The following is a 25,811-nucleotide window of genomic DNA, read 5'->3' as shown; positions in this document are numbered from 1 at the left end:
TTTCTCCTTTAGGGAAGAGGAAGCTGAAGAAACGCCCGGGCCTTCGAGTGCAGAGCAGCGGGGAGACGTCTGGAGCCCCGAGACCCCCTCTTCGACCAGCAGGCTAACAAAGCTGCCCTCCTTCATCTCTCTCCAGTCGCCCCCCACCTCCCCCAGCGAGGAGGACCGCAAGCCTGAGAGGGATCGGAGTGGGGATGACGCAGGTACAAGCGCGGCTTCTGGTCCTCAACTTTGATGGTCTGAGCAGTCTTCTGGCAATATGTCAGTGTTCAAAATGTGTTCAAGGAGTGTGTGCTGGTCCCGGGGGGGGCGTTACCGTGAGGCATGGTCAGAGTCTGGTCCTGGGTCGAGGGTCTGGAGACTGTCCACCAAGGGCCAAGCGGGGTCCAAAGCGAGGAGCTGGGCGTGGTCGGGAACTCTGGAAGGACAGGTCTGGATCCGGGCAAAAGCAGGGATTCAACGACGTTGCTCCCGCAACCTGGGACCGGGCTGACTGGCCTTTATCTTCTCTGAGGCCAGGGGCGGTCCCGGCCCCCAGGAGACCCGCCTCTCCTGGCCTTAAGGCGAGCACTCCTCATGGGAGAAACCAGTTCCCTCCGCCTCTCTGCCCTGAGCCTCTGCAGCTCAGGAGAGGCTGGAGGGTTACTGGGCCCAGGGGGAGACTCACCTTCCCCTGACAGGGCTGGGAGAGGCGAACCTGTAGGCAATGGGTCCTCAATCACCTCCGGAGCCAGAGTGGATTCACCTGGTCCCTGCTCCTGAGGATCCGGCACAGGTGCAGGCGCTTCAGAATCAAGGCCCTGCCCCAGCTCAGCCGGCCCTGGAGGCGGGGACTCCTGTGCAGGCTGGGATTCCTCCAGTTCAGCCTCTGATTCAGACTCCCAGGCCAGCACAGAGTGTCTGGATTCTGTTTCCGTTGAAATGCAGGGCTTCCAGCTTGAAAAAAATATTGGGCAAGCCCCACATAATCACAAGACGCAGCGCAAACACACCAGTTGAGTGGCAGCGCCCATCAACTGGGGCGGAGGGAACGGCCTCCTCAGATGTTTTATTGGGGGGGTGCGAAGGGACCTCAGCCCCTAGCAACTGGCTCCCATGGCCTGCTGGATCAGGCCAACGTCCCCTCTAGTCCAGCGTCCTGTTCTCACAGTGGCCGAGCAGGATCCAAGCACGAGAGCCCTCTCCTCTCCTGCAGTTTCTGGTATTCAGAAGCGTCGCTGCCTCCAACTGTGGCGATACAACATAGTCGTCCTGGCTAGCAGCCATTGATAGCCCTCTATGTATTTCTGAAAATTTGTTAGGCTCTTGCAAGTGACGTGTGTTGCAAAATTGGATGGGGGAAAGTGGGTTACCTTGCCACCAGAATCCGTTTTTGAAGTAGGAATTGAATTGAAATTGAAATACTTTATTGTCACTTGTACAACTTGTCTGCAGTGAGATTACAGGAGCACCCCCCACTCAGCTCTCTTAGTCTTAATTCCCCTCGTTTACTGACGCACGCACACACCAAACCCGAATGTCCGTTGCCCTGTTGTTGTCTTTTCACTCAGCAGCCTAACAGCCCACGGATAGAAGCTGTTATTTACCCTGTTGGTGCGACTAATCATGCTTCCGTATCTTCTGCCCAAGGGCAGGAGATCAAGAAAGTGCCGGCCAGGGTGTGAGTCATCCCTGAGAATTTTCCTCACTCTCCTGAGGCAACGTTCTTACGCTATTTCATCCAGTGGATTCACGGGACAGCCCATAATATCTTGAGCTGTATTCACCACCCTCTGTAGGCACTTCCAATCAGGTGATGTCAAACCAGCGTCCACCGTGATGCAGTAGGAAAGGACATTTTCTATTGCAGACCAGTAGAAGGAGATCATCAAATGTTGATTGACATCGTTCTTTTGCAATACTCTGAGGAGATGGAGTCTCTCTTGGGCTTTCTTAACCACCTGGGTTGTATTGATTTTCCAAGTAAGGTCTTCACTGTGATAAACTCCTAGGAATTTAAAGGAAGAGACTCTCTCCACACAGCCCTCCCCGATGTACAGCAACAGGGCTCTGTTTTCTTCAGGGACCGCTAAATGTTCTTAGGGAGCTCACAGGCTGAGCGTGAAGGCAGGTGCCCCCCCCCCCCAGTGGTTTGGGGTTTTTTTGCTTCTAGTTATCTCCTGCTTGGACTACTGCAATACGCTCTACGTGGTGCTACCTTTGAAGGTGACCCGGAAACTGCAATTAATCCAGAATGCAGCAGCTAGACTGGTGACTGGGAGCGGCCTCCGGGACCACACAACACCCGTCCTGAGAGATCTGCATTGGCTCCCAGTATGTTTCCGAGCACAATTCAAAGTATTGGTGCTGACCTTTAAATCCTTAAATGATCCTGTATACCTGAAGGAGTGTCTCCACCCCCATCGTTCAGCCCGGACACTGAGATCCAGCACCGAGGGCCTTCTGGCAGTTCCCTCATTGCGAGAAGTGAGGTTACAGGGAAGCAGGCAGAGGGCCTTCTCGGTAGTGGCGCCCGCCCTGTGGAACGCCCTCCCTTCAGATGTGAAGGAAATAAGTAGCAATCCTATCATTAAAAGACATCTGAAGGCAGCCCTGTTCAGGGAAGTTTTTAATATTTAACACTGTACTCTTTTTAACACTTGATTGGGAGCCGCCCAGAGTGGCTGGGGAAACTCAGCCAGATGGGTGGGGTATAAACAATAAATTATTATTATTATTATTATTATTATTATTATTATTATTATTATTATTATTATTTGGAAAGAGAGGTTACCTCTGCAGGTGGCGATTCCAGTGACCCTTCATGGCTAAGCCTTTGCAGAGAGTGCTTGGTTTTGCTGGGTCACTTCCGTTAGTAGCAGGCCACCCTGAGTCCCTTCTCTTCCCAGCTCTTTGCAAGGCCGGCCACAGGCAATCGTTCCAAGAGCCTTCTTTATCCTCTCTGTTCCTTCCCGCTGGGGGGCTCTGCAAACCCCTCCGCCTTCTCGCGTTCTCGTGGCGAGGGCAGAAGCGAAGCCTCCCGTTGCTGCGGTGCTAATCGTCCGCAGGTAATGCGGCTTTCCATATTTCACCTTCCACTTAAATGGTTTGCGCCGGAGCAGTCGGTCCTCCCCGTGCTAATTGTAAGCGAGTGCACCAATGTCGGCCCTTCCAATCGAGTGCTAATTTAATTAGAAAGCACCCATTTTAGTTAATTTGTTCGAGAAGATCACTGCAGGCTCCTGGAGAGAACAGATGTTCCCCTCTCCCCCGATGAACATTCTGGGGTTTGTAAATGACTCCGCTCAGCCTTGTTTAGGAGAGAAAAGAGGATTTTATGGTGGCAAACGACCCTTTCTGTAAACATTTTACAGCTCTCTGCACGTTTGAGTGAGGATAAACCCCTGGCAACTCGGCGGGCTGCAAATTTGCGGCCATACGGCTATCATTTTATTGTCATATTTCACGGTCGTAACGTTAATGGAAGATGCTCGCTCCAGTCTTTTTTAACAGCTCCGCTGAGCACGCTCAAAACACTTTCGCTTTGGAAAATTCATTGAGGTACAGCGCTTCAGTTTTTGTTTACCGCTTCCGCTTCTGCAGGAATAACTGTGCCCAGAGCCTCTTTTCCCTCCCTGCCAATGCACACACCTGTATCACGCCAGCGGGCCTCGCCCTGGACTCACAGGTCTGGGCAACACGGGTTAAGAAGGGTTCCGAGAAGGGTGGCCAAGATGATAAAAGAGTCTGGAAACTGATGAGGAACGGTTGAGGGAGTTGTAGATGTTTAACCTGGAGAAGGGAAGACAGAGAGGTGATAGGACAGCCATCTTCAAATATCTCAAGGGCCGTCACATGGAAGATGGAGCAAGCTTGTTTTCTGCTGCTCCAGATGGGACAGTCTGAACCAGGGGATTCACATTGCAAGAAAGCCGGTTCCAATTAAACCTTAGGAACAACTTTCTGAGAGTGAGAGCTGTTTGACAGTGGAACAGACTCCCTGGGAAATGGGGAAAGAGGTTTTGGATGACCATATTATTTATTGAATTTATATACCGCCTAATAATAATAATAATTTTATTTATATCCCGCCCTCCCCAGCCGAAGCCGGGATCAGAGCGGCTAACAACAATATAAGTAACACAGCATTCTAAAATCAATTCATTCTAAAATCCGTTCAAAATCAAATTAATGGCAACCATTGGGCTAGAGTTCTGTGCGGATTACCAAAGGAGGGGGTCAGGCTGTGCCTTGGCTAAAGGCCTGGTGGAACAGCTCTGTCTTGCAGGAACTGCGGAAAGATGTCAAGTCCCGCAGGGCCCTGGTCTCTTGTGACAGAGCGTTCCACCAAGTAGGGGCCAGTACTGAAAAGGCCCTGGCCCTAGTTGCGATCAATCTAACCTCCCTGTGGCCAGGGACCTCCAAGATGTTTTTGTTTGAAGACCGTAAGGTCCTCCGTGGGACATACCAGGAGAGGCGGTCCTGTAGGTACGAGGGTCCTAGGCTATAGGGCTTTAAGGGTTAAAACCAGCACCTTAAACCTGACCCTATACTCCACTGGGAGCCAGTGCAGAGGATCTCAGGGTGGTTCACAGAATAAGAATCCCATTTGTCAGGGATTCTTTAGCTGTGGTTCCTCCATTACAGGGGGTTGGACTAGATGACCCTTGGGGGTCTCTTCCAACTCTGCAATTCTGCGGATCTATTATTCTGCCACCTGCCAGCTCCCTGAACCAAACAATAGCTGCAGCAGTTCTGAGTAGGTCTTTGCATCAAGAGGCTGAGTTGCTTCATTGTGGGGAGAGAGAAACTTGGCTAAAACTGTTTCTGGCCAGCACACACTTCCAGGCAGTCTCTATTTTGCTGGTGGAATTAAATTGCATACCAGCAGATTCTGGTTGTGGAGCTAAATTGTACTGTACAGTCATACCTCGGGTTACAGCCACTTCAGGTTACGTTTTTTCGGGTTGTGGACCGCCGAAACCCGGAAGTACTGGAACGGGTTACTTCTAGGTTTCGGCTGTCGCGCATGCGCAGAAGCCCTAAATCGCGCTTTGCGCATGCGCAGAAGTGCCGAATCGAAATCTGCGTGTGCGCAGACACAGGGTTGCGGCCGTGCATCCCGCACGGATCACGTTCGCAACCCGAGCGTCCACTGTACACTGAACATCATACCTGCTCCCCCCAATCAGATGTTTTGCAGTAAGGAAAGTGACTGGGAAATGGACACCCTCCTGTGGGAGGCAAGCGAGTTCCATAGTTTAACCATGTGCTGTGTGAAGAAGGGCATTAGGCAGTGTGATTTGAAGTATCAGCAGAGAGAACTAAGCAATTTCCCAGGCACCTGAAATTGTGTTTTGAGGCAAAAAGAGAAAAATGAAGGAGGAAAAACACGGTGTGGAGAATAGAGAGTTTCATGGCCAATAAGGTAAATTCCTGAACCACTTGCCCCCTTAGAAGCTCTGCCCCACTTGGAGTGGTCTGAGCCTCCCAAGCTCTTTTGATTGACGGTGAGGACTAGAAACTTAATGCCTCTAGCAGTGAATAGCCTGCTTCTCGGAATAGCTCATTGTAGATCCCCGACTTCACATTGGGATACCTGTAGCGTGCAAGAGCAGCACTTCTCTTGGGTATCCCAGGGTTTCCTTGGGTCGATAATCATAGAATCAAGAGTAGACTTGGAAGGGACCCTTAGGGTAATCTAGTCCAGCCCCCTGCAATGCAGGAATCTCAGCTAAAGCATCCATGACAGATGGCCAACCAACCTCTGCTTACAGATAGGTAGCCGTGTTGGTCTGCCATAGTCAAAACAAAACAAAATTCCTTCCAGTAGCACCTTAAAGACCAACTAAGTCAGTTCTTGGTATGAGCTTTCGTGTGCATGCACACTTCTTCAGATACACTGAAACAGAAGTTTCCAGACCCTTCTATATAGTGAGAAGGTGGGGAGGGGTATTACTCAGAAGGGTGGTGGGAATGGGTGATTGGCAGATAGCTGTGATGAGCCTGTTGACGACTCTTAACGACTGCAATAGGTCTAACAGGAAAAAGCAAGGGGTGAAAAGGTGAAAAATGGCTTTGTCGTGTATAATGAGATAAGAATCCAAGGTCTTTGTTCAGACCAGGTTTCTCCATGGTTTTAAGTTTGGTGATAAGTTGCAATTCAGCAGCTTCTCTTTCCAGTCTATTTCTGAAATTCCTTTGTAGTAAAACAGCTACTTTGAGATCTTGTATAGAATGTCCTGGGAGATTGAAGTGTTCTCCTACTGGTTTCTCTGTCTTGTGATTCCTGATGTCCGATTTATCAAATGCCAACAGTGTCCTTCAGCTCTCTATATTGGACAAACAGGCCAGACCTTACGCCAAAGAATAAACGGACATAAATCAGCCCCATAAACTCAGGGCTGATTTCCTTAAGGATGGAGAGGTTTGATCTTCTTGCAGTCCATGGGACTCTCAAGAGTCTCCTCCAGCACCATAATTCAAAAGCATCCATTCTTCGGCGATCTGCCTTCTTTATGGTCCAGCTCTCACTTCCATACATCACGACTGGGAAAACCATAGCTTTAACTATACGAACCTTTGTTGGCAAAGGGACGTCTCTGCTTTTGCACTGCTCTTTGCCAAAAAGATTCTACATTTGAGAAAGATTCAAGAAGCGCACAAACTAAGAGTCTGAAATGAATGGAATCACTAAAGTAGGTCTGTTAATTTCAGTTGGTCTACTCTGAGCAACCCTGAGAAAAGCCACACAAGCTACCTCAAATAATTTGTGCTTAAGTGCAGAATCTGCGTTTTCTGACAGGGGAGTTTCTGCCCAGGGAGGGGCCGGCGGGCAGGCAGGCAACAACGGACAGACAAGACATCCGCCGCTCCTCGAATGTGCACACGCTACCTGCAGCTTGATAGACTCTGCATTAGGAAAGCAATTATATTAGAGGTTTGTTAACTCAATTATGAAAGTAGTTTGTGATGCTTTTTAATTAACTCGTTTCTGCATGCCTGATGGAGCATGGGTTTGCCAGCGTGGATTTGCCAGATGAGACAGAGCCTCGACGAGGGGACTGGGCCGTGGTGTGAAATTGGGAAACGGAGGGAGGCAAGCCGTGGTGCGCCTGGGTGTGTCGGAACACACACGGAAGGATGGAGGCAGAGAGCTCAGCCCACTGGGGCCTTTTCCTGCCTCGCTGAAATGAATTGGCACATCTGAGGCCTCCGAGAGCCGACTCCTGACGCCACAGGTCTCCCTGCAATTAATGGGCTTTTCTAAAAACTCTGAACATGAATTGCTGTGGACGCAGGCAGTTGTGGAAGAAGCTGTGCCACTTACTTACTTTTCCTATTTAACGTTTTGCCTTAACAAGAATCCTGGTGAACTTAAAAACCTGGCATATTACTTATTATTTTTGTTTGTACCTAATGAAGTATTATATGCCTGTTGTCTTTGTCCATGGAGTTTTCTTGGCAGGGATACTGTAGTGGCTTGCCGGTTCCTACTCCAGGTGGATCGCGTTTGGTCAAAACTCCCCACTATGACCTGTTCATCTTGGGTGCCCTGCTTGGCATAGTTCATAGCTTCTTTGAGTTATTCATGCCCCTTCGCCACGGCAAGGCAATGATCCATGAAGGGGATCCATGAAGGGGATCCATGAAGACTCTTGAGAGTCCCATGGACTGCAAGAAGATCAAACTTCTCTATTCTGAAGGAAATCAGCCCTGAGTGCTCCCTGGAAGGACAGATCGTGAAGCTGAGGCTCCAAAACTTTGGCCACCTCATGAGAAGAGAAGACTCCCTGGAAAAGACCCTGATGTTGGGAAAGATGGAGGGCACAAGGAGAAAGGGACGACAGAGGACGAGATGGTGGGACAGTGTTCTCGAAGCTACCAGCATGAGTTTGACCAAACTGCGGGAGGCAGTGGAAGACAGAAGTTCCTGGTGTGCTCTGGTCCAGGGGGTCATGAAGAGTTGGACACAACTAAACGACTAAACAACAACAAGTGCATGGCAGGAGGAGGAATTGTGATTCCTGGAGAAGAAAGGACCCAGAGCAATGAAAACGCCCCCCACCCCCGGTGCAATGCTACTTTTTGCAGACATGGCTTGCAAACATTCAGGTTACCTCCAGAACTAGTAGGTCTTGGAACTAGTTTTCAAAAGAACATAAGAGCCCTTCTGGACCTGGCCAATGGACCGTCCATTCCAGTATCCTGCTCTCACAAGGTTCTCACCAGATGCTCATTATGGGAAGCCAGCAAACAGGATCTGAGCACAAGAGCCTTCTTCCTCCCTGTGGTTTCCAGCAACTGGTACTCAGAAGCATTGCTGCCTACAAATGTGGCAGCAAAGGAAGAAATAGCTGCGATTCTGAAGAATCAGAATTATTTTATGGGGGGGGGGACATGCAAGAAGCTGTGTGGGAAGTTTGCAGGCTGGGCCTGGTGCCAGATCCATGTCCCGTCAGCCCACAGGAGTAAAAGGTACACTACCCTGACCCATGGAGGCTCTATCATGACTCATGTCAATTTTTTTAAACTTTCTGCCCACCCCCTTTGCTCCCTAGCCAGCTCCCGTTCAGAATGCAACCCGTGCCTTCCCGTTCCCCAGGGAGCTCTTTGAGAATGTGCTTTCTGATCTCTTCATTTGTGTGCCTCTAACTGTGTCATCTCCTCTCTCCTTATTGATTTGTTGGCAACTTTCAAATCTGCCAAGCCTTCCGCGTTTGGCGGGCCTGTGATCCTCACTTTTTCTGGATTAATCATGGCACGGTCTTCGAAAGCTCTTTCCTCTTGCAACGCAGAGCCTTTGCAACCCTATACGCAAAGGGCATTAAAATCTCACTGGAGAGACTTGGAAATATTTCCTGTTCCAGTGGCTGCAATTCACCACCCTCCCAGGCTAGTTATTTACTTGGCATCGGAGTCGCTGGGACTGAGATGCATCATAGAATCATAGAACTGGGCAGTTGGAAGGGACCCCAAGAGCTATCTAGTCCACCCCCTGCAATGCAGGAATCGCAGCTAAAGAATCCCTGAGAGATTTGAGGCTGGAGTGGAACCCTTAAGCCCAAAGGCAGCTCCCCACCACCGAAAACACAGGCAGGCTGCAGGTGGGGTGAAGTTGTATCAGGACAACAGAGAGGACAGAGAATGGACGGTGGTCGAAAGAAGTCTCAAGGTGAGAAGCAGAATGGATGCTGAGCCTTTGAGTGAGCTGTCTCTACGCAAAGGCCACTTTGGAGAAGAAATCTAATAGAAGGATATGATATGGGGAAAGTGGTTAGAGGAAAGTTGTTCTTCCTCTCTCATGGCAAGAACTTGTAGAAGTTTATATCCCGACGAATGACATGGAGAAAGTGCATAGAGAAAAGTCTCTCTCTCTCTCTCTCTCTCTCTCTCTCTCTCTCTCTCTCTCTCTCTCTCTCTCATAACACCTGAACTCATGGGCATGAAATAAAGCGGAAGACTGGAAGATTTAGGACAGAGAAGAGAAAGGACTTTTTCATGTAGCACATGGTTTAACTGTGGAACTCCCTCCCACAGGAGGCAGTGGAGGAGGAGAGGGTTCATAGAAGCAGCCCCTTTCTCCATCCCCAGACAGCAAGACTGATGCAAATTAGAAGTGGTACTGGCCCCAGCTGCAAAAAACACCCTGAAGGTGACTTTTGAATTGACCTGGTCACTATTTCATTTCATTTCATTTCATTTCTTTATTTTATTTTATTATATTATATTATTTTAGTTTTCTGCTGTTGAGAGGGGCGCTCAGTCCTCTTACTTGCTGTTTCTCATTTGAAAAGCTGCTTTTCAGTTACAAAGAGAGTTTTGCATTAGCTCAACCAGCTGTCCTGTGCGGGAGGATGCCATTCCCATTTTACAGGTTGGAAGCTGAGGCTGAGTGATTTGCTGATGGCTGCCCAGGTGCCCCCAGAAACAGAGGGCAGGTCTCTGGTGCCCGAACTGCGAATTTACAGAGCTGCAATGTAGTTGCATCTCTCTCTCTCTCTCTCTGTGCCCCCCCCCACTTCCGTCCCGCTCACTCTCAGCAGGTTTGGGACTCACTCTGGAAACTTTGCTCTGTCAGGCTTCTGGTCAGGTAGCTAAGCAGGAATCCTGTAAGCCAGAAGGGCAGGGCAAGACCAAAGGCAGAAGGAGTCCGTTTCAAGCAGGGGTTCCAGGGAAACTGATCTCATCCAGCAGGGCTTCACAGAAAGTGCTCTGAGTAGTGTTCACTGTTCCAAGTGTTCAAACCACGCAAGTGCGGAATATGTGTGTGAGAGCTAGAACCTTGACTTTTGATTTCAAGCAAACATGATGATTCCCAGGATCCCAAATTGCGCCTCCAGGTGCATGCAGAAAGATGCCGTGAGCTTGCAGAAAGACAAATGGAAGTGAGGGGCCAGAACTGAGATCTACAGTTCCTGACACATGGCAGCCAGAGCTGGAGCCCCCTGGCCTCTAGGGAGAATGGTGGAACAGCATGAGAGGAGGCAGAGAAGACCCCCGACAAGCCAGTATGGTGTAGTGGTTAAGAGCAGTAGTCTCGTAATCTGGGGAACCGGGTTCGCGTCTCCGCTCCTCCACATGCAGCTGCTGGGTGACCGTGGGCCACTCACACTTCTCTGAAGTCCCTCAGCCTCACTTACCTCACAGAGTGTTTGTTGTGGGGGAGGAAGGGAAAGGAGAATGTTAGCTGCTTTGAGACTCCTTCGGGTAGTGATAATGCGGGATATCAAATCCAAACTCCTCCTCCTCCTCCTCCTCCTCCTCCTCCTCTTCTTCTTCTTCTTCTTCTTCTTCTTCTTCTTCTTCTTCTTCTTCTTCTTCTTCTTCTTCTTCCCCTTTCTCTGGAGCTGCTGTCCACGGCTGCCTTTCCTGGGGCTGCTATCGGTTTCCGCTCCTGGTGGCCCGTAATGGATCACTCCCCGCCTGCTTCAGGTTTGGCTGCATCCTGTCAGCTAACAGGGAGCTCATCTGCTGCATTTTATGGCCAGTGAGTCGCGAGACGGAACCATTGTGTTTGTGAACGAGTTGACAAGTGGAATTGAGGGGCCGTGAAGCATACAAGCCCACTGTCACCAGAGATTTGTGCTAACCGCCGCCCTGCCTGAGTGGCCAGCAAAGTGCTTGAGGGATTCCGTTCATTCCACCGGCTGGATTACCTCTGGCGGTCCCTTTCTCCGCCACAACTATGAGAGCTGGGTCCTAAATAATAGGCCCTGACTCAGGGGGGGCAAGGCGCGGACCCCCGGAGCGTCAGCCTCAGGGAGAAACTGGTGCTTCCTTTCCACCTTCAGGCTAAGCCAAAGAGGCAAAACAGAGGCAGCATGGCTTGTGTTTCATCAGCAACCACCTTTTGCCCCGCGTGAGAGGTGATAAAGATGGAGAGGAAAAATGATAGCCATCTTTGGCCTCAGCCCAGCCTCAGCCTCAAAGGCCCAGTATACCTGAAGGAGCGTCTCCACCCCCGTCGTTCTGCCCGGACACTGAGGTCCAGCGCCAAGGGCCTTCTGGCAGTTCCCTCACTGCGAGAGGCCAAGTTACAGGGAACCAGGCACAGGGCCTTCTTCGTGGTGGCGCCCACCCTGTGGAACGCCCTCCCACCAGATGTCAAAGTGAAAAACAACTACCAAACTTTTAGAAGACATCTGAAGGCAGCCCTGTTCAGGGAAGCTTTTAATGTTTGAGGCATTACTATATTTTAATATTGTGTTGGAAGCCGCCCAGAGTGGCTGGGGAAACCCAGCCAGATGGGCGGGGTACAAATAATAAATTATTATTATATTATTATAAAACTGTGCATGGGAGGGGGAAAGGTTAAACTCTCCTTCCCCAACTGGATCAGGCCAGGGGCCCATCTAGTCCAGCTTCCTGTTCTCACAGTGGCCAACCAGATAACTGTGGGAAACCTGCAAGAAAATTCTGAGCACAAGAGCCCTCTCCCCTCCGGTGGTTTCCAGCAACTTGCATTCCTCCTCCTCCTCCTCTGTGTCCTGCTATGACCTCCAAGAATAACCTAGAATGCCCTCTGAGGTGTTTTAAGTGATGCATCATCTCTGGGCAACAACGCCACGCGGGGAGACATTCCTGGTGACTGTTTTCACACACGCTAGCACTCTCCCCCCGCCCTTTCACCCCGAGTTTAATCAAGGCCTAAATGTGAGTATCTTCCAGAGGCAACGTGAAATATTTGGGCATGCATTTACCAGCTAGGGATAAGTCGTTTTAGTAGCATTTCTAAGAAGTGCGTTTATCAGCTCTTTGGGCAATCGTTTTTTTGCTTTGAATTCACCGTCGTAAAGTCATCTCCTTCACCCAAGCCTGTGTGCAAATGGTGAACCGTTGTCTAATTAAACAGACAAAATGAGGGATTTTTCAGTCACCTGGAGGCAAGCTAAACAAGCAAGATTTAAAGAAAAAAAATCTCTGGAGCAAAAAAGGAACGCCACATTTTGTTTTTGAAGGTTGGTTTCTGTATCTGATTCATTCTGTGTAGAACGTGAGAAAATATAATGAGAGCAATGTACAGTTTAGGTTTCTGAACTGTGAGGGATGTTTGGGTTGTAGACTTGGGCAGGGCAGGATTTGACCTTCCAGTCTGCTTTGGAGCGGGGGCTGGATTTGAGCTCTTGCAGCGAGGAGCTTCTCTTTCCATTTTCAGATATCCCTCAGACCTGGGTGATTGCTGTGTCTCTTGGGTGCGTCCTGTTAAGCATTCCCCACAAGAAGAGCGCCAGTTGATGTCTCTAAATCAGGCTTCCCTCACCTTGCACCCTCCAGACATTTTGGAAAACAAAAACAGCATCTGGTCCTCACAGATGCCTCTTTTGGGAAACCTGCAAACAGGATTCGAGCAAAATCCTCCTGTGGTTTCCAGCAACTGGTGTTCTGAAATAATTTTTTGTTCCGTAATGATTTTTTTTCATGCAGATTACTTTTTTACAAAAGACATCCAAGTTTGTAGGAGATGTGTGAAGAAGGCCTTCCTTCTTTCTGTCCTGACTCCCCAAAATTCAGCTTCCTAGGATGCCTGCAAGATCCAGTGTTCTGGGAGAGGCGGGATAACTTTTCTCTTTCCACTATCTCCATGTGATGCCTAATTTTCTAAGCTTCTATCATGTTTCCTCTTGCTCGCCTTGTCTCTGAGCTAAAAAGTCCCAGATATTTTTGTTGTTATTGTTGCATCATGTATTTCGTGTTTCTATACAGTGGTACCTCTGGATGCGAACAGGATCCGTTCCAGAGCCCCGTTTGCATCCTAAAGCGAACACAACCCACATCCGTGCGTCTGCGCATGCGCAGGTCGCGATTCGCTGCTTCCACGCATGCACGTAACTTCATTTTGAGCGCATGTACGAGCGACAAAACCCGGAAGTAACTCGCTCTGTTACTTCCGGGTCACCGCGGAGCGCAACCTGAAAATGCTCAGCCCAAAACTGCTTCAACCCGAGGTATGACTGTACCATCGGTATATAAATTTAATAAATAATAGTAACCTTTATTCATAGGGAAGAATCCCCTGAATAATTTTGGTTGCTCTTTTCCAAACCTTTTCCAACTCTACAATATCCTTGCCAAGGTGAGGCAACTCTTGCCCAGGGTTTTTGTGAGTTGATGTAAACATCAGCTCACACTGTGAGCCAGTGTGGTGTAGTGGTTCAGAGCGGTGGACTCCTAATCTGGTGAACCGGGTTCATGTCTCCGCTCCTCCACATGCAGCTGCTGGATGACATTGGGCCAGTCACACTTCTCTGAAGTCTCTCAGCCTCACTCACCTCATAGAGTGTTTGTTGTGGGGGAGGAAGGGAAAGGAGATTGTGAGTCGCTTTGAGACTCCTTAAAGGTAAAGGAACCCCAGAGCATTAGGTCCAGTTGCGAACGACTCTGGGGTTGGGGTGCTCATCTCGCTTTATTGGCCGAGGGAGCCGGCATACAGCTTCCAGGTCATGTGGCCAGCATGACTAAGCCGCTTCTGGCAAACCAGAGCAGCGCACAGAAACGCCGTTTACCTTCCCGCCGGAGTGGTACCTATTTATCTACTTGCACTTTGACGTGCTTTCAAACTGCTAGGTTGGCAGGAGCAGGGACCAAGCAATGGGAGCTTACCCCGTCGCAGGGATTCGAACCACTGACTTTCTGATCGGCAAGTCCTAGGCTCTGTGGTTTAACCCACAATGCCACCCGCGTCCCTTTTGAGACTCCTTAGGGTAGTGATAAAGCAGGATATCAAATCCAAACTCTTCTCTTCTTCTGAGGGGTTGCCACACTGGGGAAGCCTATCTTACGGAGAGCTGTTTGTTGAAGAACAGAAGCCAACCATTTCGGCAGAGCGCTGCAGCTTGGTTTCCGCTTTTAGGACCTGACAGCGCTTTCATTCTTAAGCCCGGCTTGTCCGCCTGCCGCTCAGGGCCAGGAAAAATGTTTGTTGGTTTTCGTGAAAAGCACGAGAGCATCTTGGAAGCACGAATTCTCTCGCTGGCGTGACAAGCTCAGCAGAAGCGACTCGGGTGGCTCCCGCTCTCCTTCCCAGCCTCGCAGTCTCCTTTGCTCGAAGCTGTTCAATCATCATAATGAAAAAGGGGCTTCTTAGCGGAGCTTTCACTAACTAGAAATTATATACCTGGTTCCCGGAAGATAGATTGTGCCGCTCCCGAGATACGGAGGGTGGCAGGAACAAGTGAGTGACTGCGTCGTCTGCCACCAAGATGGATCGCACAATTTGAACGATCTACCAGGAACTTTAACCGAGGGGCTTGCGGGCAGGCGGGGGCTTGCTGTAGTTTCTGCAGGGACGCTGCCTTCCAAGAGGTAGGCCAGAGGTATCGTCCTTTCCTCTTGCTCAGCGCGATGCAGGATATTTATTGGGCCACCCAAGAATGAACCCCACCCCCCCATATCTGCAAAACTCTTTGATAAATGGCAGCAAACCTCGAAGCCTGTTCATTGAAGCGGCACCAGGCTTCTGGTTTCTGGATATTCCTTCATTTGCTGTCCTCGTGTTTTATAATGGATGGTGTTGCATTTCAAAATGATTCCTCATTCAGATTAGTCTTCCTCTTTTTGCATATCCTGTATTGATTCTGAGACCATTAATACTCGGTGGGTCTCTTCGCTGAAATTGGGAGATTTTCCTGGCCCTCCTCCCGTTCTCCAAAGAGACGCTGGGGGGGGGGGCTTGCATTTAAAACCCCACTGGGGGCTTGACCAAGTCACTGCCTTGGCCCCCGTTCCTCACCTGCAACAAACAGAAAGATGCTGGTCCACTTTGCAGGGTTATTGTGGGGACAGAGCGCTGCACCAGGTTCAATATGCCACAGTTACATCAAAGTCCTTCCAACCCCATCTGCTTCTTTAGTCCTGGTGTTGAGACAGGGAGAAGAACCTTTCTCTGTCCATTTCTCCAAGCCACGAATAGTTTTATAAACTCCTACCATGTCGCCTCTTATTTGCCTTTTCTCTAAGCTAAAAGGTTCCCCAATGCTGTATCCTTTCCTCCTAGGGGCGTCTCTCCATCCCCTTGATCTTTTCGGTGGCCTTTTTCTGAACCTTTTCCAACTCTGCAGTATCCTTTTTGAGGCAAGGCGACCTCTTTAAAGGCCTCTGCTTAAAGGGTCCATCTGCCATTCTGCAGGAAGGGAGGTCCAGAACGGTGGGACCATCACCAAGAAGACTGTGCTGTCCCTGTGCTCGCCAACCTAATTGGCCATCCTTGCGGGACTCGATCTTAATTAGGGCTGCCATATTTCAAAAAGTGAAAAATCTGGACACAAAAGTTGTTGTTGTTTTTAGTTGTTGAGATTTTTTTGCATATCTTTAATGCAGATTCCGTGAAATTCACAAAAATAAACACTTCCGATTTCTACCTAGACACTGCTTCCAACTACAGTCATACCTCAGGTTACAGCTGCTTCAGGTTGCGTTTTTTTCGGGTTCTGGACCACTGAAACCCGGAACAGGTTACTTCCGGATTTTGACAGCCGCGCATGCACAGAAGCGCCAAATCGCAACCCGTGCGTGCGCAGACGTGCCGCTGCAGGTTGCGAACATGCATCCCGCACAGATAACGTTCACAACCCGAGCGTCCACTGTACAGAATTCCAGCTCTGTCCAGGAAATTCCAGACGTATGGGAACACCTAAAATAGCCACGCCAGACTCTCTAGGCCAGGGACTTCTTCTCCCCATATGAACCTACCCAGACTCTGTGGTCACCATCCCAGGCCCTTCTTCATATGCCGCCTCCTCGAGAGGTCCGGAGGGTGGCAGCACGAGAACGGGGCCTTTTCTGCAGTGGCTCCCCATCTGTGGAATGCTCTCCCCAGGGAAGCTCACCTGCTGCCTTCATTATACCAGACCTTCCAAGTGCCCCTATTTTCCAGGGACAGTCCTGGAATTACAGAAGCTGCCCCAGTATCTGATTTGATATCGGATTGTTCCATTTTTCATTCGGACGTCCCTATTTTCACCCGAGAAATGATGGAGAGTATGGAGTCGTCCAAGCCCCGAGCCATCTGAAAGCAGCCCTGTATAGGGAAGGTTTTTAATGTTTTATGATGTTTTTATATATGTTGGAAGCTGCTCAGAGTGGCTGGGGCAACCCAGTCAGATGGGCAGGATATGAATCGTAAAATTATTGTTTTGTAATTGTTGTTGTTTAGTCATTTAGTCGTGTCCGACTCTTCATGACCCCCTGGACCAGAGCACGCCAGGCACTTCTGTCTTCCACTGCCTCCCGCAATTTGGTCAGACTCATATTTGTAGCTTTGAGAACACTGTCCCACCATCTCGTCCTCTGCTGCCCCCTTCTCCTTGGGCCCTCCATCTTTCCCAGCATCAGGGTTTTTCCCAGGGAGTCTTCTCTTCTCATGAGGCGGCCAAAGTCTTGAAGCCTCAGCTTCAGGATCTGTCCTTCCAGTGAGCACTCAGGGCTGATTTCCTTCAGAATGGTGAGGTTTTATCTTCTTGCAGTCCATGGGACTCTCAAGAGTCTCCTCCAGCACCAGAATTCAAAAGCATCAATTCTTCGGCGATCAGCCTTCTTGATGGTTCTGCTCTCACTTCCATACATCACTACTGGGAAAACCATGGCTTCAACTATACGGACCTTTGTTGGCAAGGTGATGTCTCTGCTTTTTAAGATGCTGTCTAGGTTTGTCACTGCTTTTCTCCCAAGAAGCAGGTGTCTTTTAATTTTGTGATTGCTGTCACCATCTGCAGTGATCATGGAGCCCAAGAAAGTAAAATCTCTCACTGCCTCCATTTCTTCCCCTTCTATTTGCCAGGAGGCGATGGTCCCAGTGGCCATGATCTTCGGTTTTTTTATGTTGAGCTTCAGACCATATTTTCCGCTCTCCTCTTTCACCCTCATTAAGAGGTTCTTTAATTCCTCCTCACTTTCTGCCATCAAGGTTGTGTCATCTGCATATCTGAGGTTGTTGATATTTCTTCCAGCAATCTTAATTCCAGCTTGGGATTCATCCAGCCCAGCCTTTCGCATGATGAATTCTGCATATAAGTTAAATAAGCAGGGAGACAGTATACAGCCTTGCCGTACTCCTTTCCCAATTTTGAACCAATCTGTTGTTCCATATCCAGTTCTAACTGTAGCTTCTTGTCCCACATAGAGATTTCTGTTTTGTAATAGGATGTCCCTATTTTCATTGGAGAAATGTTGGAGGGTATGTCATACGCACCAGGCGAAAATGTTCCTCTTTAACCACCAGGCCTTTGGCTGAGTAACATCCTATCTTTTTTTCATATGGAGCCAGTTTTGTTGACTTTTACACCATTGTTTCACACTGTGTCTTTAAATGTGGCACTTTGGGGACATTTTATCAGAGCCGCTCAAGAGGCTTCCATTCCTTTTACGGTCTCAAGATGCAAGTCCAGAGCTGGGGTTATTGTGCTGTGCTGCTGACGGCAGGAATGGCCTGGGTTTTCTGTTTCCTTAAGTTCTTATTAGGGACCTCAGAAATTTAACAGATCCTCACTCGCTCTCCTGTACCAACTTGTGCCTGCGAGCGTGCAAGAGTGCGTGTACTTTTGTGTGCGAACATGCAAGTGTGACAAAGGGTTGGGAAAGCAGCCGTGATCCAAAGGCAGGAGCGGAACCAAATTAATCTAAATCTGGTTAAAATTCCGGGCGTCCACCCTCCTCGTCTCGCGCACGCATTGCCTCCTTTTAGTACATTTTTAAAATTCTCCCCTCTCTGTTTGCAATTCATAATTAAGTTCAGCCAGAACACAGATGAGAGTTTTAGCTGTTTAATGTTCCATCAGGGCCTCTTGTCGTTGGGGGGGGGGGAGACTCCGGGGCGGGGAAGTGACAGATGATTTTACAGTGTGCCTGTAAGAATTTCATAGCACCTCGTAAATAAATAAATAAATAAATAACATCACACGCTCTCCCCCCCCCCCCACTCCACGCCTGGATTTAAGAGAAGCGCTGTCCTTCAGGGGAGGGAAGAAACAATGCGATTAAACAGCCCTCTGCCACCAGCCCCCCAGGGGGGAAAGTGGGGCTGACATGAATGGCAACTAACTCCCTCTCGGCCGCCTTCGCTCACATCCTGTGGGGGCACGTTCCCTCCCTCGCTCTCGAGCTTGTCGTCTTTTATCCGCACCGTCTTCGAGCATAAACGAAAAGCTGCCAATATTACGGCTCAGGAAATATCGTCGGTCTCGTCTTGCAGCTGTAAATCTCCCCCTCTTCTTTTTATTATTTATCTAAGGGTCCTCCTCGATGCAGGGGGCAGTTGCGGGAGCGACCGTGTTGCATATTTATCATGTTGTTGAAGTCTAATCTGTAATGTTAGCCTCTGGAGGTACACTGTTAATAGAGGTGGTCCAAAATGGAGAGGGCATCTCCGCGTGCTACTTCTGGGGCAACCTCCATCCTTTCCCCTTTCTGGCCAGTCCCTGCCTGCTCCCTGCACCCCTTTCTCTTCTCCCCACTGAAAACTTACTCTTCACCCCAGCAAGCAATGCTCGGGCGAGTGTCACGGACGCAGCTTTCCCCCTCAGTCAACGCTGCTTCTTAGCTTCTTTTCTCCTCTGGCACTGGAGACACGAACTTTGCAGCCCGTAGGATCCTCTGCATTCTCAGATTCACTATACTGAAATCAAAGTCATGTCTTGCCACCCTGATACCATCATGAGCTGCTGCTGCTGCTGCTTCTCTGGCGATCCCTCATAGCCGAATAAGATTGTCTTCCATGAACATGGTTTTAACAGTGAGTCCGTAAGTGACTGTGGAGGCCGATTCTGGATCTGCACGTCCTTCCACAGTGGGGACATTGGTTTCTGGGCGGGAGTTGATCATGGTGTGGGTTTGCCAAGCGTGCCTTCCTCTTAGCACATTTCTCCCCGCGTCCTGAGTTCGAGTTTCTTCAAAGCCCATGACATCTTCGGTAAAGGCTGTTCTCCAATTGGAGCGCGGAGCGCTCGCAGGCCAGTGTTTCCCAGTTGTCTGTGTTTATACTACATATTTTTAGATCTGCCTGCTGGATCAGGGCCATTGGCCCATCTAGTCCAGCATCCTGTTCTCACACTAGCCAACCGGAAGCCTGCAAGCCCTCTCCTCTCCTGCAGTTTCTAGCAAATTGTATTCAGATGCTTTGCTACCTCTGACCGCAGAGGCAGAGCATCTCCATCATGGCTGATAGCCATCAATCCTCCATGAATTTGTCTAAACCCCTTTCATAGCCATCCGAGTTGTTGGCCATCGCTGCCCCCTGTGGGAGGGAGTTCCAAAGATTAACTATGCACTACACAAATAAGTCCTTTTTTCATCTGTCCTGAATCTTCCAACATGCAGCTTCATTGGATGCCCATGAGTCCTAATGTTACGAGAGAGGGAGCAAAAGTTTTTCTCCCCTCTTCCTCCATGCTATGCATCATTTTATAACCAAGTTTCTCAGACTTAGCTCCCGGCTGTTGCTGGACTACACCTCCCATCATCCCTGACCACTCGTACTGTCTAGCTAGGGGTGATGGGAGTGGTAGTCCGACAACAGCCGGAGACCCAAGATCATAGCTGTCAACTTACAGATTTGAAAATAAGGGACCGACAGCCTCGAAAATAAGGGATCGGCAGCCAAAATAAGGGATTTTTTAAAGCACAGGTATGTTCAACTTCTGAGCCCCTCTGAGCCAAAGGCAGAAAGCCCAGCCAGCCGCCAAAGGAAGCCTCAAGCCGTGGTTCCCACAGCGCAGCAACCCAGCAAAGGGGATGCAGCAAGGGAAACCACCATCACATCTCTGCTGGGAAGCGCTGAGCAAAGGCGAGTCCCCAGGCAACATGGCCGATTTTATTGGCACAAGGCATGCAAGCTCCACCCCCCAGTCGTTCTTAGACTCCTTATTGGGTGAGCAACGCAGCCAAGCAACACAGTTGGAGCCTCCCTCCTCCCTGGCCGGCAGGGAGGGAGGGAGAGGAGCTGCTTCCTTTGAAACCCAGGAAATTTAAGGGACATCATCAATAAGGGACAGCAGCGGGACACAGCGCTGGGATAAGGGAGTTTCCCGTTAAATAAGGGATGGTTGACAGCTATCCCCAAGATTGAGAAATACCATACCATGACACCTTGTCGTTGCCTTTTCTCCGAAGTAAAGATCATCCTGAATGCACGGTAGAAAGGGTGGCTGGAGGGGGTCCAGTGCAACAGTAACCCTGAGATGTCCAGCCTTTGCTTAAAGCCCTTGAAGACCATCTAGAACAGGTCTCCTCAACCTTGGCCTTCCAGATGTTTTGAGACTACAATTCCCAGCATCGCTGACCACTGGTCCTGCTAGCTAGGGATCATGGGAGTTGTAGGCCCAAAACATCTGGAGGGCTGAGGTTGAGGAAGCCTGATCTAGAAGGATGCCTGCTTTCCTCTTGACCTTGCCAGATCTGCCACCTCCTCGGTGCGTCTCGTGCCCCCACACGGGTGGGCACCCAGAGGTCTCTCCCCTGCTGCTGACTCCTTTTCTGCGGCATTAGCCGGCGTCGCAGGTGACTAATGGCCAAGTCGGGGGCGACTGCCAGGCCTCCCTCTGATGTATGGTTGTTATATTAAGGGTGGAAAGGTGCTAAATGAGCCCTCTTTATTTTACATAAATTAGCTCAAAAAGCCATGCATCAATGCCACCGCCACTTACAGCCCTGCCCAAAGTTTGTCTAACCAAGTTTTAAAAGGCGGGGAGGGGACTTGGCCACGTTCCTCATGCTTCTTCAGTGGCGCTGCTGCAGGAGGGACCCGTGGTTTCTCAGCGGGGGAGCCCAGCGGGGTCCACGTGAAGAATCTCCGGCACGAAAGGCCTTTCCCAATATAAAGCCTAGATCCTTCTTGGAACCGACCCAGACCCTCAAAAGGCAGCACCATTCCATCAGGGGCCATGACACCTGGGTTAAGTTCGGTGCTGGGGGGGGGCACTGGAGATGGGTGTCCCTTGTTCTTTTCCAGGCAGCGGAGGGGGGGCCGGTTTGGAAACCTGAAGCCTTGCAACTTGGCAGGCAATGTAATGTAACACCCATCCCGGCTTCTCAGGCCTTAGAGACATCCACCAGTCCCTGATCTGAGCCGCTACAGGGGGCCACGCTGGGCACTCGCCCCTTCCTCAGATCGGGCCCCTTCCTCATTTATGATTTGCACACCCTCTGTGCATCCCAGCTTCTGGTGCCTGTCAAAGAGAGAGAGATCATGTGAGAGAGAGAGAGATCATGTGAAACAGTGTTTGTGCCTTTTCTGTTTAGAGAAAAGGCAACATGATAGAAGTTTGCAAAACCGGACGGAGATTTTTTCTTCCTCTCTCCTAATACTAGAACTCATGGACATGGAAGGAAGCTGAATGTTGGAAAGTTCAGGACAGACGAAATAAAGTCCTTTTTCACGCAGCACATTGTTCAGCTGTGGAACTCCCTGCCACAAGAAGCAGGGATGGCCACCAATCTAGATGGACAAATTTATGGAGAAAAGGGCTTTCAATGGTCATTAGCCAGGATGGCTGTGCTCTGGCTCCACAGCTGGCGGCAAAAACGCTTCTGAATACCATTTGCTGTAAACCAGGGGAGGAAAGAGTTGCTTTCGTGCTGGGGAAACTCAGCCAGATGGGCGGGGTAGAAATATATTATTATTATTATTATTATTATTATTATTATTATTATTACCCCTAACAATTTTGCACCTGGGGCAACTACCCCTGGACCCCTCACCCCCATGCCACTGAATTCTGTCTCTAAACCAGGAATGGGGACCTGTGGGTCTCCGGGTGTCACTAGACTACATCTCCATAATGCCTGGCGGTTGGCCATGCTGGCTGTGGGCTGAAGTCCAACGGGATCTGCACAGCCACGGCTGCCCCCTGCTCTAAATGCACCTTCAGAAGCAAGTGAGAACCACAGAAATATTGTTTCTAACCCTCTTAGTCACTTGCTCTGGACAACTGACGTCTGAAAGGATAGGCATGTGGCTTTTTAGTTCAGTATATCTGAAGGAGCGTCTCCACCCCCATCGTTCAGCCCGGATGCTGAGGTCTAGCTCTGAGGGCCTTCTGGCGGTTCCCTCGCTGCAAGAAGCCAAGTGACAGGGAACCAGGCAGAGGGCCTTCTCGGGGGTGGCACCTGCCCTGTGGAACACCCTCCCACCAAATCTCAAAGAGTTTTCTCAACATATCTGGCAACTGAGAAATTAAAGTTTTTTAAAAAGGTTTTGAATAAATTCTGAAGGTTTTTCCCTGTCCCCTTCAGTTCATCAAATGCACAGAGCACATTTTGAAATTCTAGGTGTGAGAAATTTTTGCCGGGAGTCAGTATTTTCAGCGGGATTCTTAAATGTATTGTTTACTTCTGTTCCTACATTCTTATCCTGCTGTTTCTCAAGGAACTCAGGGCAATGTGTTTCCCTCCACCCCCATTTTATCCTCCCAGGAGCCCAGTGAGGTAGGTCAGGCACAGGGAGAAAGAGAAAGAGGCTGCAGGCCGCTGAATGGGTTTCATAACTAAGCCGGGATTCGAACCCAAGTCTGGCCCTCAGCCCACAAAGTCGCTTCCCTCAGCAGCCCCTCCGTCAGCCTGAAAGTTTCCCTGCCTCTCCTGGCATGTTAAGACCAGCCATCCTCTTCCCCGGGACGCTGCTTCTTCCAGTTCTGGCGTTTTGCATTTTGTCATCCTGAGCAGCTTGACCTTGTCAGCAAACCTGAGCCCTTCGCCGCATCCATCCTGCTAATTCACCCTGCCGTTTAATGTGCCAGGAGCGCTGGAGTCTTTGAAAGTGAATAGCTCCTTCTCTGCAGGGCTTAAGGTGCTCTGATTTCCGGTGAGAAGAATCGCAGAATTGCAGAGTTGGGACCCCAAGGGTCATCTAGTCCAACCCCCTTACATGCAGGAACCTTTTGCCCAACATGGGACGCGAACCCACGACCCTGAGAGTAAGAGTCTCATGCTCTACCCCCTGAGCTCTCCTGCCAGTGTAAACAACGTTGAGCTGGATGGAGTTCCCTGCATGGAGTTCCCCGTTCACTATAGCTCTGGGCAATGACAGTGGGCACCAGGTTTCCTTCCTGAGTTAAAAAAATAAGCCCCCTTTTATTAGAACCTAAGACCTGTGGGTTAAACCACAGAGCCTAGGACTTGCCGATCAGAAGGTCGGTGGTTCGAATCCCCGCGACGGGGTGAGCTCCCGTTGCTCGGTCCCCTGCTCCTGCCCACCTAGCAGTTCAAAAGCATGTCAAAGGGCAAGTAGATAAATAGGTACCGCTCCGTCAGCAAGGTAAACGGCGTTTCCGTGTGCTGCTCTGGTTCACCAGAAGCGGATTAGTCATGCTGGCCACATGACCCGGAAGCTGTACGCCGGCGAGATGAGCGCCCCAACCCCAGAGTCGGCCACGACTGGACCTAATGGTCAGGGGTCCCATTACCTTTACCTTTAAGACCCTTCCTCTCCTTTTCTCCCAAACACTGCACCCTTTCCTCCTAGGGCAGTTCACCCATCCTCCCTGATCCCTCTGGTTGCCCTTCTCCCAACCTTTTCCAGTGGTACAGTGTCCTTTTTTGAGGTTAGGCAGCCAGAACGATACCTGGGATAACCTCGCTTTCTCAAGAGCTTTGCAGATGCATCAGCGCACCTGCCTCACTGTGAACTAGCAGCCCAGTGGGCTTGGCAGCTGTGGCAAAGGTGTGTGTGTGTGTGTGTGTGTCAGGATTTGACAAATGAGAACTGGGCTCGTACGGAATGGATGGCAAACAGGCAAGGTGCAACATCAGGGCAATCATTGCTCAGGTTAGGCAGCATTTTCAGGATGAGAAAGATCAAGCGATCCGATCTATTTCCCAAATGCCAAGAGGGGTGTGTCTTTCTCGCTTTTGGTTTATTTCTGAAAATATTTCCGTGCCACTGTTTCATAAATATATATATATCCAAGGGGTTTGCGGCACTAAAAACTTTAAAACATACAATAAAACAATTAAAAAGTTTAAAAACCAATATCACTTACTCATTGTGGTAGCGTGCATTCTTAATTGCGTGCATAGGCCTGGAGGAATCAAAAGGTTTTCAGTTTAAAAGTTGGCACAGAGGGTGCCTGCTGTATCTCCAGTGGCAGAGAGTTCCACAGGACAGGGCAGATGACACTGAAGGCTCAGTTTCTCATTGTTGTCAAACGAGACTCCCCAACTCAAAAAAATGGCCAGCGATGCTCCTGCGGATGATATCAACGATTGACGCCGGGTTGTAAGAGTTCAGGCCTCTTTTCCTTTTGATAACAAACAACTCTCTCCTTTCTTTGTTTTTCTCCCAGGGAAGCCTTTGCAGATCAAGCCCAGGTTGTGAGGACGGCAACACCTTCGAGGAGAGCCCTGCGCAGCAGATGATGCCTCGGCCACACACGCCTCAGGGATTCGAAGCCACCCTGGCGACTAACTCAGGAAGACACAGCACCGAGACAGACAGGCAAAGGCTCGGCTGGATTTGTCCAGAGGGACTGCCCGCTTGTTTTATGTGAGAAGTGGGGTTTGCGAGATGAAGGCTACCCCAGTCTCCCACACAGCCCAGGAGCGCAGCTTTCTGATTTTATTTTTTTCCCAATAAAGGAGCTTTTCCCTTTCAGACTTTCACCAGCTCCTAATTCAGCTCCGCTGGCCTGTACTGCAGGGGGAGCGTCATCCAGAAATGTCTGCCTGGGTCCCAGGCACAGCGTGGCTTCACCTGGAAGCAGGGAGAGAGACCAGGTAGAAACCTAAGATATAGATCTGCACCCCAGTCCCTATGAAACTTTGCCACCTCAAGCTTGGACCACGTGGCCAGTGTGGTTTTCCCAAGGGTGCCAAAATGCAGAGCTAAGGGAGATGGTTGCTGGTAGATGGATCTGGCGTTTCAAAGCCAATTTGGGGATTGTTGCTTGAGGGGCTTAAACCTCATGCCTGACTTTGTCCCGAGAGAGGCGAAGTTCCTGCAGACTTTGGAGACACGCGGGCAGAGGGCAGTTTCTCTTTCTTTCCTGAGAAGAGTTTTCTTTGAGGGGAAAGAACCCAGATTCTTTGCAAAGTCATTTATTTGATAGTCGGAGGCCAGATTTGGGTCTCAAAGCGATTTGTAAAACCAGCTTGCCTGGGTGCTTTTATTATGCAAAAAAAAAAAAAAACCACAAACCAACCACAAGCAAAACATTTATATTTGTAGAGGTGTGTTGTGAAGTTCTATACAGGTCTTTGTTGTGAAAGAGAGTCTTGTGTTTTCTCTGGGCGTGGGGGGAAATCACAGGGTTTTTTGGGTCCTTTCTCCAGACCAACATACTCAACCAATTTCCCTCTTTGGGTGGAAATTCTGGGGAAAGATCTCGTGCAGGAAGAGAGCAGTT

At 49.7% G+C, this 25,811-nt stretch overlaps 1 protein-coding gene across 1 annotated transcript in view; it reads left to right on the top strand.

Moving 5' to 3' along the window:
• The window catches only part of ZC3H3 (zinc finger CCCH-type containing 3), a 262,076-nt gene extending 237,016 nt beyond the window's left edge, over nucleotides 1–25,060 (top strand). The window contains exons 11-12 of the mRNA XM_081918720.1: nucleotides 13–203; nucleotides 24,753–25,060. Coding sequence (XP_081774846.1) covers nucleotides 13–203; nucleotides 24,753–24,784 — 223 coding nt within the window. The 3' untranslated portion in view covers nucleotides 24,785–25,060. The remainder of the gene's footprint in view (nucleotides 1–12; nucleotides 204–24,752) is intronic.
• Nucleotides 25,061–25,811: the final 751 nt, after the last annotated feature.

The sequence above is a fragment of the Podarcis melisellensis genome (assembly GCF_964234715.1).
Source record: "Podarcis melisellensis genome assembly, chromosome: 7".
In the NCBI taxonomy this organism is placed as follows: domain Eukaryota; kingdom Metazoa; phylum Chordata; class Lepidosauria; order Squamata; family Lacertidae; genus Podarcis; species Podarcis melisellensis.
This window is presented reverse-complemented; position numbering and strand designations above follow the sequence as displayed.